Consider the following 16700-nt stretch of genomic DNA (forward strand, 5'->3'; position numbering starts at 1 on the left):
TTGCGCAAATGAGAGCGAGAAGAGAAGCAACGGAACGGACGTCATCTAGCAATGACCAAGAAGTGATCCTGAACACCTACTTACGTCATTCATAACGCAGACCGTGTTCACTTCCCGGACTCCGCCGAGAAGAGACCGTCACGGCTACACACGCAGTTGATGTATTTTAATTGGGTCAAGTGACAAGTTATCTACAACCGGACATTAACAAATTCCCATCTGCCTCATAACCGCGGGCACGGCTTTCGAAAGATAATACCCTGCAGGGGTGTCCCAACTTAGCCCATCATAAGCTCTCACGGTCAACGAAGGATAAACCTTCTCCCGGAAAAACCCGATCAGTCTCGGAATCCCGGTTTACAAGACATCTCGACAATGGTAAAACAAGACCAGCAAAGCCACCCGAATGTGCCGACAAATCCCGATAGGAGCTGCACATATCTCGTTCTCAGGGCACACCGGATGAGACATCCTACGAGTAAAACCAGACCTCGAGTTTCCAGGAGGGGGCCCCGCAGTCTGCTCAGTTCGGACCAACACTCGAAGGAGCACTGGCCCGGGGGGGTTAAAATAAGATGACCCTCGGGCTCGCGAAAACCCGGGGGGAAAAGGCTTAGGTAACAAATGGTAAAACCAAGGTTGGGCCTTGCTGGAGGAGTTTTATTCAAGGCGAACTGTCAAGGGGGTCCCATAAATCACCCGACCGCGTAAGGAACGCAAACTCAAGGAACATAATCCCGGTATGACAGTAACTAGGGCGGCAAGAGTGGAACAAAACACCAGGCATAAGGCCGAGCCTTCCACCCTTTACCAATATATAGGTGCATTAATTAAATAAGAGATATTGTGATATCTCAACATATCCATGTTCCGACATGGAACAAACTTGAACTTCACCTGCAACTAGCAACGCTATAAGAGGGGCTGAGCAAAAGCGGTAACTTAGCCAAACAATGGTTTGCTAGGAAAGGATGGTTAGGGGCTGACATGGCTAAAATGGGAGACATGATATAGCAAGTGATAGGTAGCGGAGCATGGCAATAGAGCGAACAACTAGCAAAGCAAAGATAGAAGTGATTTCGAGGGGTGGTCATCTTGCCTGCAAGATTCTCAGAGTTGTCGAAAGCTTGATCCTCGTAAGCGTACTCGACAGGTTCCTCATTCACGAACTCGTCTCCCGGCTCTACCCAAGACAAGAACACAAACAAACGGAACCACAATCAACAACGAGAAATGCGCAAGCAACATGATGCAAAACATGTATGATATGCGAGATATGATATGCGATGCATATGCGTGCTCCGGAAGGAAAATGATGAACATGGCAGTAATTATCAAACCAAGCATGTCACTGGAAAGATGAGGTGATTTCGGTCGAAATCGATATAAAGATCACCGGAAACGGATGCACGGTTTGCAAATGACAAGCAAAACAAGAATGACACGAATCTGCGATAAACAGCACGATAGCACTCAAAATGCAACAAGCAACAATGCTACAGCACCCCAACTTAGCAACAAAGCACATGGGAGTAATCTACAGGAGATGCTTGACAAAAGATGAACACTGAGCTACGGCTAGTTCACAACATATCAAGCTCAAACAAGCATGGCAAAAGTGCAAAAGATTACAGGTTCACAGACTTGGTGAAAAACTGGACATGGCAGTAAACAGCATCAGGTAGCAATGTTCAGAGCACGAAATCAACATGCTACAGGAACTTAACATAGCAAAACAAGGCATGGCAGTGTTCTACTAAATACACATGACAAAAGTCCCTTACTGACCATAAGCCAAAAAGGACCAGAAGATATGATGGTAAGCATGTAAACATAGCAAGTTTCGTTATCAGGTTTCAGACTTAGCAGAAAACAGAGCATGGCAGAAATATTAATATGTAGACCTCTTTGTGAGCTTGATGCACTCACTACAGAGCAATGCACTACAACGAAGCACACCTACAGCAAGACGGCATGTTTATGAAGCTATCCATAGCAAGAACAATAGCATAGCATGCATGGATCAACTACAATAAGCTTGGCAAAATTTCATATCATGTTAAGAATCTGCCAGAAATATTTTATAGCAAAAGTAGAGCAAGATTGAGTCATGCTATGGCACTCCATAATTCCAAAAAATTGCAGGAATGGATCAATTACAACTATAGCTACAAAACATCCTTACTGAAAATCTCCAAAATATGCATGGATCTCTCTGTAGCATCAAGTTTACATGGCAACAAAATTACAGCAGACAAGGACTTAAAGAGAAATCACCAAGTCCCTGAAATCAGAAATATTACGGGGCCTACTTTGCATGCTTGTGCTAGTCACCACAGAGGTCACAAAAATACATGGACTACACCACTGGAAAGATGGCATGGCATACTTCAAAACACATGTAGAGCTCATGCTCAAAAGATGCACAGAATAAATGATACAAAAATGATAAATCTCCAAGTTCTGTCAAGAACCAGAGAATAACAGCAACTAGCCCCCTTCCAACAGAGATTTGGGCATCAAGATGACCCCTAATGAACTTGGTGCAATTGAACAAAATGAAGAGCATCACGAGGCGAACAATTTGACATATTACACGCGCAAATCGGAGCTACATGCAAGAAGTTATCGCATCACGAATAGAGGCACTTGCTGAAGATTTCTGAGGACTTGGAGGAATTAGGGGGTCGCGAGAAAAGTCAACCGGGGGCTACCAGATCGGATGGGGGAAGAGCTCGAGCACGTCGGCCGGAGGAGGAGAAGTGGCCGGCGGTGGCGGCCGACGCCGGAGGAGGAGGGGGCGCGGAGGCGGCGGCGAACGGGCCGGCGGGCCCGCGGCGGGCTCGCGGGCCGGCGCGGTGGGAGGCCGGAGGCGGGCGGACGTTGTCCGGCGCGGACGTTTTCGTCCGGCGGCGCGCGGTGGAGAAGCTAGGGTTCGTCTGCGATTCCGTTTTTCGGGGGAGATGGAGTTTTATAGGTAGAGGGAGCTAGGAGACTCCAAATGAGGTGCGGTTTTCGCCCACACGATCATGATCGAACGACCTAGAGCATGGAAGAGAGTTTGGTGGGTTTTGGGCTAGTTTTAGAGGGAGTTTTTGCTGGACACTCAAATGGACTTTGCGGATGCCCGGTTAACCGATGGAGTACCAAACGACCTCCGAATGGAACGAAACTTGACCGGTAGTCTCCGGGTGGTATATTAAGGCCACTTGACAAGCCTCGGTCCATTCCGAGAAAGTTTGACACACGCACACGAAAGAAAACAAGAGGGGTGCACCGGAGGAGATAGGAGCGCCGGATTGGAAAACGGACAACGGGGAAAATGCTCGGATGCATGAGACGAACACGTATGCGAATGCAATGCACATGATGACATGATATGAAAATGCATGACATGACAAAATACAAAACGAAAGACAAAACCCGACAACGGAGGGAAAAACATAACACATAGCCGGAAATGGCAAGAGTCGAAGTTACAAACATGGCAAGTTACATGCGGGGTGTTACAATAGGATACCCTAAGGAAACCATTGGGTATACCTTCTACCTCAGATCCGAAGGCAAGATCTTTGTTGCCAAGAACGGGTCCTTTCTGGAGAAAGAGTTTCTCTCGAAAGAATTGAGTGGGAGGAAAGTGGAACTTGATGAGGTGATAGTCACCCCTTCCGTACCGGAAAGTAGCGCAGCGCGGGAAGATGTTCCTGTGGTGCCTACACCGACTGGGGAGGAAGTTAATGATGATGATCATGAAGCTTCGGATCAAGTTACTACTGAACTTCGTAGGTCCACAAGGACACGTTCCGCACCAGAGTGGTACGGCAACCCTGTCCTGGAAATCATGTTGTTAGACAACGGTGAACCTTCGAACTATGAAGAAGCGATGGCGGGCCCGGATTCCGACAAATGGCTAGAAGCCATGAAATCCGAGATAGGATCCATGTATGAAAACGAAGTATGGACTTTGACTGACTTGCCCGATGATCGGCGAGCCATAGAAAATAAATGGATCTTTAAGAAGAAGACAGACGCGGATGGTAATGTGACCATCTATAAGGCTCGACTTGTCGCTAAGGGTTATCGACAAGTTCAAGGGGTTGACTACGATGAGACTTTCTCACCCGTAGCGAAGCTGAAGTCCGTCTGAATCATGTTAGCAATTGCCGCATACTATGATTATGAGATATGGCAGATGGACGTCAAAACGGCATTCCTTAATGGCTTCCTTAAGGAAGAATTGTATATGATGCAGCCGGAAGGTTTTGTCGATCCTAAGAATGCTAACAAAGTATGCAAGCTCCAGCGCTCAATCTATGGGCTGGTGCAAGCATCTCGGAGTTGAAACATTCGTTTTGATGAGATGATCAAAGCGTTTGGGTTTACACAGACTTATGGAGAAGCCTGTGTTTACAAGAAAGTGAGTGGGAGCTCTGTAGCATTTCTCTTATTATATGTGGATGACATACTATTGATGGGAAATGATATAAAATTCTTGGAAAGTATAAAGGCCTATTTGAATAAGTGTTTTTCAATGAAGGACCTTGGAGAAGCTGCTTATATATTAGGCATCAAGATCTATAGAGATAGATCAAGACGCCTCATAGGTCTTTCACAGAGTACGTACCTTGACAAGATATTGAAGAAGTTCAATATGGATCAGTCCAAAAAGGGGTTCTTGCCTGTATTGCAAGGTGTGCAATTGAGCACGGCTCAATGCCCGACCACGGCAGAAGATAGAGAAAAGATGAGTGTCATCCCCTATGCCTCGGCCATAGGGTCTATTATGTATGCCATGCTGTGTACCAGACCTGATGTAAACCTTGCCGTAAGTTTGGTAGGAAGGTACCAAGGTAATCCCGGCATGGAACACTGGACAGCGGTCAAGAATATCCTAAAGTACCTGAAGAGGACTAAGGATATGTTTCTCGTTTATGGAGGTGACGAAGAGCTCGTCGTAAAGGGTTACGTCGACGCTAGCTTCGACACAGATCTGGATGGCTCGAAGTCACAAACCGGATACGTGTATATTTTGAATGGAGGAGCAGTAAACTGGTGTAGTTGCAAGCAAAGCGTCGTGGCTGGATCTACATGTGAAGCGGAGTACATGGCAGCCTCGGAGGCAGCACAGGAAGCAGTCTGGATGAAGGAGTTCATTACCGATCTAGGGGTGATTCCCAATGCGTCGGGCCCGATGACTCTCATTTGTGACAACACTGGAGCTATTGCCCTTGCGAAGGAGCCCAGGTTTCACAGGAAGACCAGGCATATCAAGCGTCGCTTCAACTCCATTCGTGAAAGTGTTCAAAATGGAGACATAGATATTTGTAAAGTACATACGGACCTGAATGTAGCAGATCCGTTGACTAAACCTCTCCCTAGAGCAAAACATGGTCAACACCAGGACGCAATGGGTGTTCGATTCATCAGAATGTAACTAGATTATTGACTCTAGTGCAAGTGGGAGACTGTTGGAAATATGCCCTAGAGGCAATAATAAATGGTTATTATTATATTTCTTTGTTCATGATAATTGTCTATTGTTCATGCTATAATTGTGTTATCCGGAAATCGTAATGCATGTGTGAATACATAGACCACAACGTGTCCCTAGTAAGCCTCTAGTTGACTAGCTCGTTGATCAACAGATAGTCATGGTTTCCTGACTATGGACATTGGATGTCATTGATAACGGGATCACATCATTAGGAGAATGATGTGATGGACAAGACCCAATCCTAAGCATAGCTCAAAGATCGTGTAGTTCGTTTGCTAGAGCTTTTCCAATGTCAAGTATCTTCTCCTTAGACCATGAGATCGTGCAACTCCCGAATACCGTAGGGGTACTTTGGGTGTGCCAAACGTCACAACGTAACTGGGTGACTATAAAGGTACACTACGGGTATATCCGAAAGTGTCTGTTGGGTTGGCACGGATCGAGACTGGGATTTGTCACTCCGTATGACGGAGAGGTATCTCTGGGCCCACTCGGTAATGCATCATCATAATGAGCTCAATGTGACTAAGGAGTTAGCCACGGGATCATGCATTGCGGTACGAGTAAAGAGACTTGCCGGTAACGAGATTGAACAAGGTATTGGGATACCGACGATCGAATCTCGGGCAAGTAACATACCGATTGACAAAGGGAATTGTATACGGGATTGATTGAATCCTCGACATCGTGGTTCATCCGATGAGATCATCGTGGAACATGTGGGAGCCAACATGGGTATCCAGATCCCGCTGTTGGTTATTGACCGGAGAGGCGTCTCGGTCATGTCTGCATGTCTCCCGAACCCGTAGGGTCTACACACTTAAGGTTCGGTGACGCTAGGGTTGTAGAGATATGAGTATGCGGAAACCCGAAAGTTGTTCGGAGTCCCGGATGAGATCCCGGACGTCACGAGGAGTTCCGGAATGGTCTGGAGGTGAAGAATTATATATAGGAAGTCAAGTTTCGGCCACCGGGAAAGTTTCGGGGGTCACCGGTATTGTACCGGGACCACCGGAAGGGTCCCGGGGGTCCACCGGGTGGGGCCACCTATCCCGGAGGGCCCCATGGGCTGAAGTGGAAAGGGAACCAGCCCTTAGTGGGCTGGGGCGCCCCCATGGGCCTCCCCCCTACGCCTAGGGTTGGAAACCCTAGGGTGGGGGGCGCCCCACTTGCCTTGGGGGGCAAGTCTTCCCCCTGGCCGCCGCCCCCCCTACAGATGGGTCTTGGCCGGCGCCCCCCCCCCCCCTCCCAGGGGGCCTATATAAAGGGGGGAGGGAGGGCAGCAGTACCACAGCCTTTGGCGCCTCCCTCCTCCCCTACAACACCTCTCCCTCTCGCAGAAGCTCGGCGAAGCCCTGCCGAGATCCCGCTACATCCACCACCACGTCGTCGTGCTGCTGGATCTCCATCAGCCTCTCCTCCCCCCTTGCTGGATCAAGAAGGAGGAGACGTCGCTGCTCCGTACGTGTGTTGAACGCGGAGGTGCCGTCCGTTCGGCACTCGGTCATCGGTGATTTGGATCACGGCGAGTACGACTCCATCAACCCCGTTCATTGGAATGCTTCCGCTCGCGATCTACAAGGGTATGTAGATGCACTCCTTTCCCCTTGTTGCTAGTATACTCCATAGATGGATCTTGGTGAGCGTAGGAAAATTTTAAAATTCTGCTACGATCCACAACACAGACAATTGTCTAGCCGTGTGCGGCGCCCCCCTCCACCGTTTACACCCCTCGGTCATATTTTCATAGTGCTTAGGCGAAGCCCTGCGGAGATCACTTCACCATCACCGTCACCACGCCGTCGTGCTGCCGGAACTCATCTACTACCTCGCCGTCTTGCTGGATCAAGAAGGCGGAGGACGTCACCGAGCTGAACGTGTGCAGAACGCGGAGGTGCCGTACATTCGGTACTTGATCGGTTGGAGCGCCAAGAAGTTCGACTACATCAACCGCGTTGTTAAACGCTTCCGCTTACGGTCTACGAGGGTACATAGACACACTCTACCCCTTTGTTGCTATGCATCTCCATGGATAGATCTTGCGTGTGCGTAGATTCTTTATGTTTTCCATGCAACGTTTCCCAACACAAGGTATTCCTCCGGTATCCGGGAGTTCCATAATCTCATAGTCGAAGGAATATGTATTTGTCATCAAGAAAGCAATAGGATGGGTCTTGTCCATCACATTATTCTTCTAATGATGTGATCCCGTTATCAAATGACAACACATGTGTATGGTTAGGAAATCTTAACCACCTTTGATCAACGAGCTAGTCTAGTAGAGGCTTACTAGGGACACATTATTTGTTTATGTATTCACACATGTATTTAAATTTCTGATCAATACAATTCTAGCATGAATAATAAACCTTTATCATGAATAAGAAAATATAAAATAACAATTTTATTATTGCCTCTAGCGCATATTTCCTTCAGGAGGTTGTGGTGGCTGCCATGGATCGTGTATCGTGTGAAGAGTTGGCATCACTGACATGCGAGGTCTTGGACAATAGGTTCTTGTCCAAGAGGACGTTTGGCCAATAGGTCGCGTCCCGGCATGGTAGCATTGTTGATCAGAGGGGAGGCGCTAGTTAGGGGAGGAGGTGGCAGGGGGGAGGATGCGATGAGGAGGAGGGAGGAGGCGACGAGGGGAAGGGAAGAGGCGACTAGGGTTGGGTAGTGTGGATGCCTTGCCACCGGGCTTTTATAGTCGACGATGGCGGGAGGCTCCACGGTAGATGATGCCATGTGGCGGTCATCTGTCGGGCCGTCATAGTATTCAAGGGAGCAGGGTCACAATAAATGTAGTGGGCATTTGGCCATGCATCGCTCAGGAGGTTCCTAATAAAATGCATCGTTCGGGACAAGCTTGTTAGCCGGTCAAGCTGGTTAGCTGGTTGGCCAGCTAAAGCGATTAATCATTTGATCAGTTGAAAATCATGAAATTGAAAAAAACACCAATTTTTAAGAAGTTCGAAAGAGTTGACAAAAATTTCATGATTTTGAAAAAAAAATAACCATAAATTTTTAAAACATTTTTCAATTTGAAAAATTCATAAAATTTGAAAAAGGTTCATGAGTTTCAAGGGTTGTTAATTTGAAAAATGTTCGTGAAATTGAAAAAAGTTCACAGAAATATAAAAATGTGAATTTGAAAAATTTCACAGATTACAAAAAAATTTAGATTTGAGAAAAACTTCATGAATTTTATAAAAATAAAGTCAAAAAAAAAGTTCGGGCAATTGAAAAAAGGAAAAAATGAATAATTAAAAAAACAAAAAAAACAAAGATTATCCAAAAAACCAGAACGAAAAAGAAAAGCCAGCCATGAAGCTTCTAGAACCTTCCCTTCCCAAAAACAGGACGAGTGTGTCACAACAATTCCTTGGATATACCGGCCCATGGCTACCTAGGGTATGCGCCACGTACGCCTAAAGGGGCCGGCGCTATGTATCTACTCTCGCGTAAGGCGCCTCCCTAACCTAAATGGGCGGCCTAGGAGCGCAGGAGGCCACGGCTTCTTTTTCTTCCTTTTTTTTTGTTTTTTATTTACTTTCAGTTATGTATCCAATTATTTAAATAAATATATACAGAAAATTACATTTTTCATAAAAATTAAAACGGTAATTAAATTTTTTTTAAAAGTAAATGTTCATAAACAAAATATTTCTCATTTATACACAAAATACAATGTGTGTGAACAAAGGTTTTCATGTATTTAAAAAATATTAATCAACCATTTGAGAAAAAGAAAAGCACCTAAAAACGTTAAATGTGTATAGAAAAAATGTTGACCATGTATTAAAAGAATGTTTAACATGCTTTTAAAAAAAATTAATCCGACATTTAAAAAAGGTTAAATGTGTATTTTTTTTTTGAACATGTATTAAAAAATGTTAAAAGTTTTATATGAAAAATGTTAATCAAACATTAGAAAGATGTTAAATGTATATAGAATTTCTTTGACCAAGTATTAAAAAAATATCTTGCATTTGAGAATAATGTGAATAAGTATTAAATGTGTATAGAAAAATGTTGACCATGCTTTAAAAAAATTAATAGTGTATTTGAATATTTAGATCAAGAATTTAAAAAATATTCAAAATATGCATAGAAATAATGTTAACCATGCAATAAAATTCTGAGAAATAAATAAAGAGAAAGAAGGAAACCAATGAAACCTAGGAAATAAACGGAATTAAAACGAAGAAAGTAAACCAAAAATGAAAGATAGCAAAAAGAAATAAGAAAGCTGAGCAAGAAACAAAGGAAGACGAAAAGAAAAAGGAAATACTAGTGAAAGCCGTGAAAGAACAAAGAAAACCGGTGAAAAAACAAAGAAAAATGTTAGGCTAAAGAAAACCATTGAAGAAATAGAGAAAACTAAAAAAAAAGAAAAAAGGGAAGAAATCAGTATGTCAGCCACCACGAGTGTTCTTCTCGATCAGAAACAACAAAAGGAGTAAACACACGAAAAGCTAACCGATCGAGTAATGCAGTGGGGCGAAAATACTTCAGACGAGACCAAATTAACATTTGCTCTGAGCAAGATATAACCTTTGCGCGCTCAAAGCTATGAGTAGCGCCTTAAGCGATTAGTAGGATGGGCCAACTTTTAACACTAAGTCAATCATGCTCTAAAATAGATTAACGGGAGTGGGAACAAGAGACCTCCTATTCCTCCTTGAACTACGCAGGGAGAAACCATTAACTTAAGGGGTCTAAAAGACTCCAAGTATATCAAGTAGGTTCTAAAATCTTTAAACCGTTCACCACGGGTCTTATATATGTATTTTACCCACAATTTTTATGACCTACTTCACAGACTTGAAATACTTTTAGGAGACAAGTGAATTTAAAATACTTTTAGGACCTACGGTAAATGACTTACACACATTTAGACATTTAGGTCCGTGATGAATGAACGATTTTAAACTTTTAGTACCTACTTGACACTCTTGAAATATTTGTAGGACCTATTTTACTCTTTTAAAATATGTTAATAATTTTCAAAAAAATGTTTCCATAATTCAAAAATGTTCATGATTTGAAAAAATATGCACGAATTTAAAAATTGTTCACAGTTTCGAGAAATGTTTAATTCAAAAAAAATGGTTACCGTTTTAAAAAATGTTACTGGATTTCACAAAATGTTCATGATTTAATAAATAAAAAATAAAAGTAAAATAAAATTAGAAATTTAAAAAAGAAGGGAAAGAACGAAGGTGAACAAAGAACATTACAAACCCAAAAGAAAGAAAAAAACTTTCCTAAAACCGGAAAAGAGCTAGGCCGGACCATGTGAAGAGAACGGCTTCTGTTTTTTGCAAGTTCAAACCGGACTGAAATGCTCGCAGCTCTGTGGATCCACTGGCCTTCAGCTGCGTTGCAATGGACCATGGCAAGATTTACAGGTAAAAAAAGAACGCGGAGTTCATCGCTGAAACAAAAGGAGTCGATTTTTTTGTTTCTCTTCAGGTGTAAATCCACGATCTTTTATCTGCCACCATCCAAAGTCATGTTTCTTAATTACTACTCCTTTTGTTTCACCTTCTGTTCTTCAGGAGTACATCTGTAAAGAAATACTCCGAGCATTAACCCCTTTCCATTATTATTTTTAGCGAAAATACAAAGTTCCAGAACAGGAGACAGGAGAGGGCTAAGCGAGTTCTGCACTAACAGGAAACCCCACTACCTGCGCGTGCAGTCAACACCGCTGTGATTCACCTGCCATTACAATTAAAATTACCTAGCCATTATTTAGTTTCCAGATCAACACAGGCTACACAAGTTGCGAGTCACATCGCTGCGATTCAGCTGCCGAGCGATTGACATAGCTGTGCGTGCTCCTCGCAGTGTCACGCCTTGCGGAGCTGGTGCATGGTCTTCAAGGCGGAGATGGCCGTGGCCGGGTCGAGGCTCTTGGGGCACGTCGCCGTACAGCTCTTGATCATCCTGCACCTGTACAGCTTGTCCCATCCCTCCGACAGCGCCTGGATCCGCTCCTCCCCGTAGTCGTCGCGGCTTCAAATTGTCATTGCACCACGAATCACTCTAGTTAGATGCTCGTTGATCCCCGCAAAAACAAAAAATCATACTCCCTCCGATCCAAATTAAGTAATATGGATCGGAGGAAGTACTAGAAAGGAGTACGTACCTGTCAGAGACCCAGCGGTAGGCGTGCAGCAGCGCGGCGGGGCCGAGGAAATCCTCCGAGTTCCACCAGTAGGACGGGCAAGCCGTGCTGCAGCACGCGCACAGGATGCACTCGTACAGCCCGTCCAGCTTCCGCCGCTCGCCCGGTGACTGCGCGTGCTCCCGCCCCTCCGGCGCCGGTCGCTTCGTCTTCAGCCACGGCTCAATCGACCTTTCCATTATTCGTGCGGTTATTGCAACATTAACGACTACGTGGTATGTAACTTAACGAGTAGGCGCGCGCGTGCGTACTTGTACTGCTGGTAGAAGTTGGTGAGGTCGACGACGAGGTCCTTCACCACGTACATGTGCGGCAGCGGCGTGATCATCGTCGCCGTCGACGTGTCGGTGTCGATGGGCTTCAGGCACGCCACCGTGTTCACCCCGTCGATGTTCATGGAGCAGGAGCCGCAGATGCCCTCCCGGCACGACCGCCGGAACGCCAGCGTCGAGTCGTGCTCCGACTTGATCTTCTGGAGCACGTCCAGCACCTAGACATGCACATGCACGACCGTTGATGCGGGCACAAGCAAGCTGCAAAACGAACAGCAAGCTCAACGCAGCGTACCATTGGGCCGCACGTGCCGAGGTCGACGAAGTAGGACTGCAGGAACGGCCGGCCATGCGCGTCCGGATTCCACCGGTATATCTGGAACTCCTTCACCGTCGCGGCCTTACCGCCGCGCTTCTTCTCCTCCTCGGCCGCGGCGAGGCCGGCCTGCTTCTCCGCGGCCTCTCGTGCGTGGACGCGCGCGGCCGGGTGGCCCTTGAGCGCGGGGAAGTGCTCGTCGCCCTTCACGGCGCTCTTGGCCGCGCCGGCCACCCGGTCCTTCACCGAGGCCAGTCTCGGCAGCGTCCTCCTCAGCATCGCGAATCGCAGCAGTACTCGCTCGCAGTGCGGCCGGTTCTACCTGACACCTGCCGAGGATCACTCGAGCGGTGGACCTAAAAGGCTGATGCGCTGCACGGCACGTGCCCAGCCCGACGACACGTGTGGCACGCGAGGACAAGGTGTGTAGAAGGTGGAACCAAGAGCGGTTTGAGGCCGAGGTAGGATAGGGATCGCCCATGCGGGCTCTAATGTTGGCCAAGGCCCAAGTAAGTAGCGAGGTGGGATAGTTTCCCACCGGCTTGGGAAGCTTTCATTCTGACTTTTTTGAAATTTGAAAATATTTTTTAAATTCGTTATTTTTTCTAAATTCTGAAAAACACCGGTCAACATTTTTAGTGCTTTTAAATATATTTTTCTATTCAAGAATATTTTCAAATTTACACATTTTCTGAATTCGGCAATTTTTTTCATTTTTATGAATATTTATTGAATTCACGAACAATTTTAGAAATTCATGAACAATTTTATGAAAGCCGCAAACATTTTTAAAATTAATGAATTTTTGAATTCCTGAATATTTTTTGAATTTGTGAACTTTTAAATTCATGAACAATTTTTGGGTCTGCAATTTTTTTCCAAATTCGTGAACTATTTGCATTAGACAATTTTTTTTAAATTCGTCAATATTTTCTGATTCACGAATTTTATTCAAATTCATAAAAAAATTAATTCACTAAGTTTTTTCAAATTCGCAAACGTTCCTTCTCTATGGTTCTTTGCCCAGTTTTTCTATTTTTGTCATTCATCTTTTTGCTAATAAATGTTCAACGTACATTTAAAAAAATATTGAGTGTATATATTAGAAAGCACTAGCGAACCCCGTGCGGCGGCACGCCGCGCCCGTTGAGACAGACGTAATGTATGCATTGGTATATTTTGCATGCATACCATTTATATCATAAGGCAAATAAAGTGAAAAGGCTTTCATTCATAACTACCTTACATATAACGTACAGGTAAAATGGAAAAGAGATAGTTCTACATTCTGGAGAGGATTCTCTTATTCTCACTGAACATGGTTTACTGAAAAGAAACTGATACGATGGGAATCTCTACGGTGGCAAGACACACAAGATACAACATCAGTCCAAACATGATCTAACTGGCAGCAAACGACGACATGAGATAGCTCTACTGTGACAAGATGGAGCGTAAGTGATATCGGAGTTTGAAATGCGGGATTAGTACCAATAATGATAAAGCGCTTTTGCAAAATGTTCCAGTCGTCCCATAGGTGGGCGTTCACCCGTGTACTAATGATACGATATTCAGTAAATGGACGTTGTGTGTACATGCGGAGGGGCCCCACATTAGAGAAGTCGTCGCATATGCGGCGTTGTTGATACCTTAGGATGAAATTTGTTTTATAACTTGAGGCTCTCACAAGCAAATTGTTTTGGTCACGGAAATTTATATAAGCAAATATGTACTCCTATCTTTTATATAAATTTTTAGTTTGGTCTCTACATAGTAAGGGACCATCCACCAAGTTGAAAGAAACACTCCAATACAGTGAAAAGTAGAGATCTCCAGAACAGTGCTTTCCATAGTTAACATTTAATAAACATTCACATTCCATAACAAAAAAATAATTAAAACTTACATCTGATCCCAAGTACAACCAATGACATTGTAAAAAAAATCAACTATTTGATCACTACAAAATCTTTAATGCACATTTGATAGAAATTTTTGAAAGAAAAAATATTTTTGCCAAGGAAAACCCCACTTGTTTTTGAACCACTTGACATCATATTGAATCGCTAACTTGCCAACTAATCAAAGATGAACAATGCATGTATTTGTTGCATGCCATTCTTTGTCTAAGGATCGGAAGTAAGGAAGAAAACCTTGGCTAAATATTACACACCTTTGTCAGATTATTAATATAACTACCAACTGCTCTTCCCTACACCCATCATCGTATTTGCACCCGCGGCAGCACCAAACAACAAAGTATGCACCCTCCGCCAAAACCACTGTGCAATTCATTTCATCTGGCAAAGACCATTTCACATACTACAACAAACAACTTATGGCCGAAAAGTTGCTAATAGTAAGTTGGAAAAAACTATTTATAGTTAGCAAAAAGAAATACTTCAATTCAGATCTCAGCTATGTAGACAAGATTTCATACTTCTTCCATTACAAATAGCTAAAAGAAATACTCCTAGTTCTTTACGCTGTACATTGCAAAACAAAAGTTCACTGTGTATAAAAGTGATCATCATATACTAAAAATTGGTTCAGTATGTCTTTAAAAAATTGTGAAGTGTGTATTTGAAAAAATGTTCATTGTGTATTAAAAAATGTTCAGTGTGTAGTTTGAAAAATTTATCCCGTGTATTAGAAAAAAATCATTACAGAAAACTATAAGACAGGAAAAAGGAAAAAAGGAAGAAAATCAAAAGAAAGCCAGAAGAAAAACACATACATGAAGAGGGGAAATCAAGAAAGAGAAAAAAAGTAAAAATACAAATCGTACAACGTAAGCTAGGATACAACGGTGTGCTTAGCCTACTTGTTGCTAGCGATCGGACGTGCCATAAATCCCAAACATTTTGAAAATTCATGATTTTTTGAATTTGTGAACTTTTGAATTCATGAACATTTTTGGGTCTGCAAACTTTTTTTCAAATTCGTGAATTATTTTGCATTAGACAAATTTTTAAAAATTTGTCAATATTTTCTGATTCACGAATTTTATTCAAATTCATGATTTTTTAATTCGTGATTTTTTAATTCACTAAGTTTTTTCAAATTCTCAAACGTTCCTTCTCTATGTTTCTTTGCCTGGTTTTTCTAATTTTCTCATTCATCTTTTTGCTAGTAAATGTTCAACATGAATTTAAAAAAAATATTCGGTGTGTATATTAGAAAGCATTTTGCTGTACATTGCAAAATAAAAGTGAACAGTGTATAAAAGTGTTCATCATATACTAAAAATTGCTTCAGTATGTATTTAAAAAATTGTGATGTGTGTATTTGAAAAAATGTTCATTGTGTATTAAAAAATGTTCAGTGTGTAGTTTGAAAAATGTTCCTCGTATATCAGAAAATGTTTATATTACAGAAAACTATAAGACAGGAAAAAGGAAAAAAGGGAAGAAAATCAAAAGAAAGCCAGAAGAAAAACATGTACATGAAGAGGAGAAAGTCAAGAAAGAGAAAAAAAGTAAAAAAGATAAATCGTACTACGTATGCTAGGATACAAGGGCGTGCTTAGCCTATTTGTTCCTACCGATCGGACGTGCCATTTGCCCCCCGCTCCCCGTGGCAGGACGGCTCGCATAGCGAAGCCACGCCAGGGGCATGAGCATGCTTGTCGCGGGAAGTAATACATAGCACCCCCGAAAAATATTCGTGAATTCAAAAAATATTTACGGATTAAAAAGAGTGTGCAAATTTAAAAAATGTGCATGGGTTTCCAAAATTGTTTGTGAATTCACAAATTGTTCATGAAATACCAAAAATGTTCGCAGACAAACTTTTGACATCATGATTTGTTTTTGAAAATTATGAGCATTTCTTGAAGTTGCGAACAATTTTTGGAATTCCAATTTTTTTGGCCTATGCAAAACTTTTGGAATTTAAATGGTTTGTAATAAAACACGAGCAATATTTGAAACCATGATGTTTTTCGAAAATTAGAATAATTTTTTAAGATTTTGAACATTTTTTAAAATACAAAAAGAAAAAACGGACATCATGGTTCTCTTGCTGGCTTTTCTAATAGCCGAACCATTTCATACACTTACGGAGCGATCTGCGGCTTAAGAGGTACACAACATTTTGTGCACTGATAGGGCTATCGATACTAGGCACACCCCTTTTGTACGTAAATGGTTCGGCCCATGTTGCGGGTCGTGTTTTGTTTTTTTGCGAATGCCCCAGCCAGTTTTTGTGAATCTTCTAGAACTTCTAGCCGTTTTGGGGAAGCTTCTCGAAGCTCCCGATATTTTTATTGGGTTTTACGTACTGTTTTCCTTTTTTTTGTTTTTTTGTTTTGCTTATTTCATGTTGTGATCATTTTCAAATCCATGATATTTTTTATAAAAATTCATGAATTTTTGAATGCGTGAAATTTTTTCCAATTTTATATTTTTTTCGCGGACTTTT

General features: G+C 43.0%; 1 protein-coding gene across 1 annotated transcript; it reads right to left on the minus strand.

Annotated features, from left to right (window-relative positions):
• Positions 1–11069: 11069 nt before the first annotated feature.
• On the minus strand, positions 11070–12610 carry LOC109763002 (succinate dehydrogenase [ubiquinone] iron-sulfur subunit 2, mitochondrial). Its single transcript, XM_020321875.4, has 4 exons — positions 12258–12610; positions 11942–12180; positions 11652–11861; positions 11070–11518 (listed from the first exon to the last, which is right to left on the minus strand). Exons 1-4 carry the CDS (start codon positions 12555–12557, stop codon positions 11353–11355), a joined length of 915 nt encoding a protein of 304 aa, XP_020177464.1. The 5' UTR covers positions 12558–12610; the 3' UTR covers positions 11070–11352.
• Between the last annotated feature and the right edge of the window lie 4090 nt (positions 12611–16700).

The sequence above is a fragment of the Aegilops tauschii genome, chromosome 5, assembly GCF_002575655.3.
Source record: "Aegilops tauschii subsp. strangulata cultivar AL8/78 chromosome 5, Aet v6.0, whole genome shotgun sequence".
NCBI classification, from domain to species: domain Eukaryota; kingdom Viridiplantae; phylum Streptophyta; class Magnoliopsida; order Poales; family Poaceae; genus Aegilops; species Aegilops tauschii.

What these genes read in the sequence shown, in the direction of transcription:
- LOC109763002 (XM_020321875.4), bottom strand. Translation starts at nt 12,557, where the DNA reads ATGCTGAGGAGGACGCTGCCGAGACTGGCCTCGGTGAAGGACCGGGTG. An exon ending in TCGGCACGTGCGGCCCAATG is followed by an intron (nt 12,181 to 12,257) that starts GTACGCTGCGTT and finishes GTGCATGTCTAG; the next exon opens with GTGCTGGACGTGCTCCAGAA. An exon ending in TACCGCTGGGTCTCTGACAG is followed by an intron (nt 11,519 to 11,651) that starts GTACGTACTCCT and finishes GACAATTTGAAG; the next exon opens with CCGCGACGACTACGGGGAGG.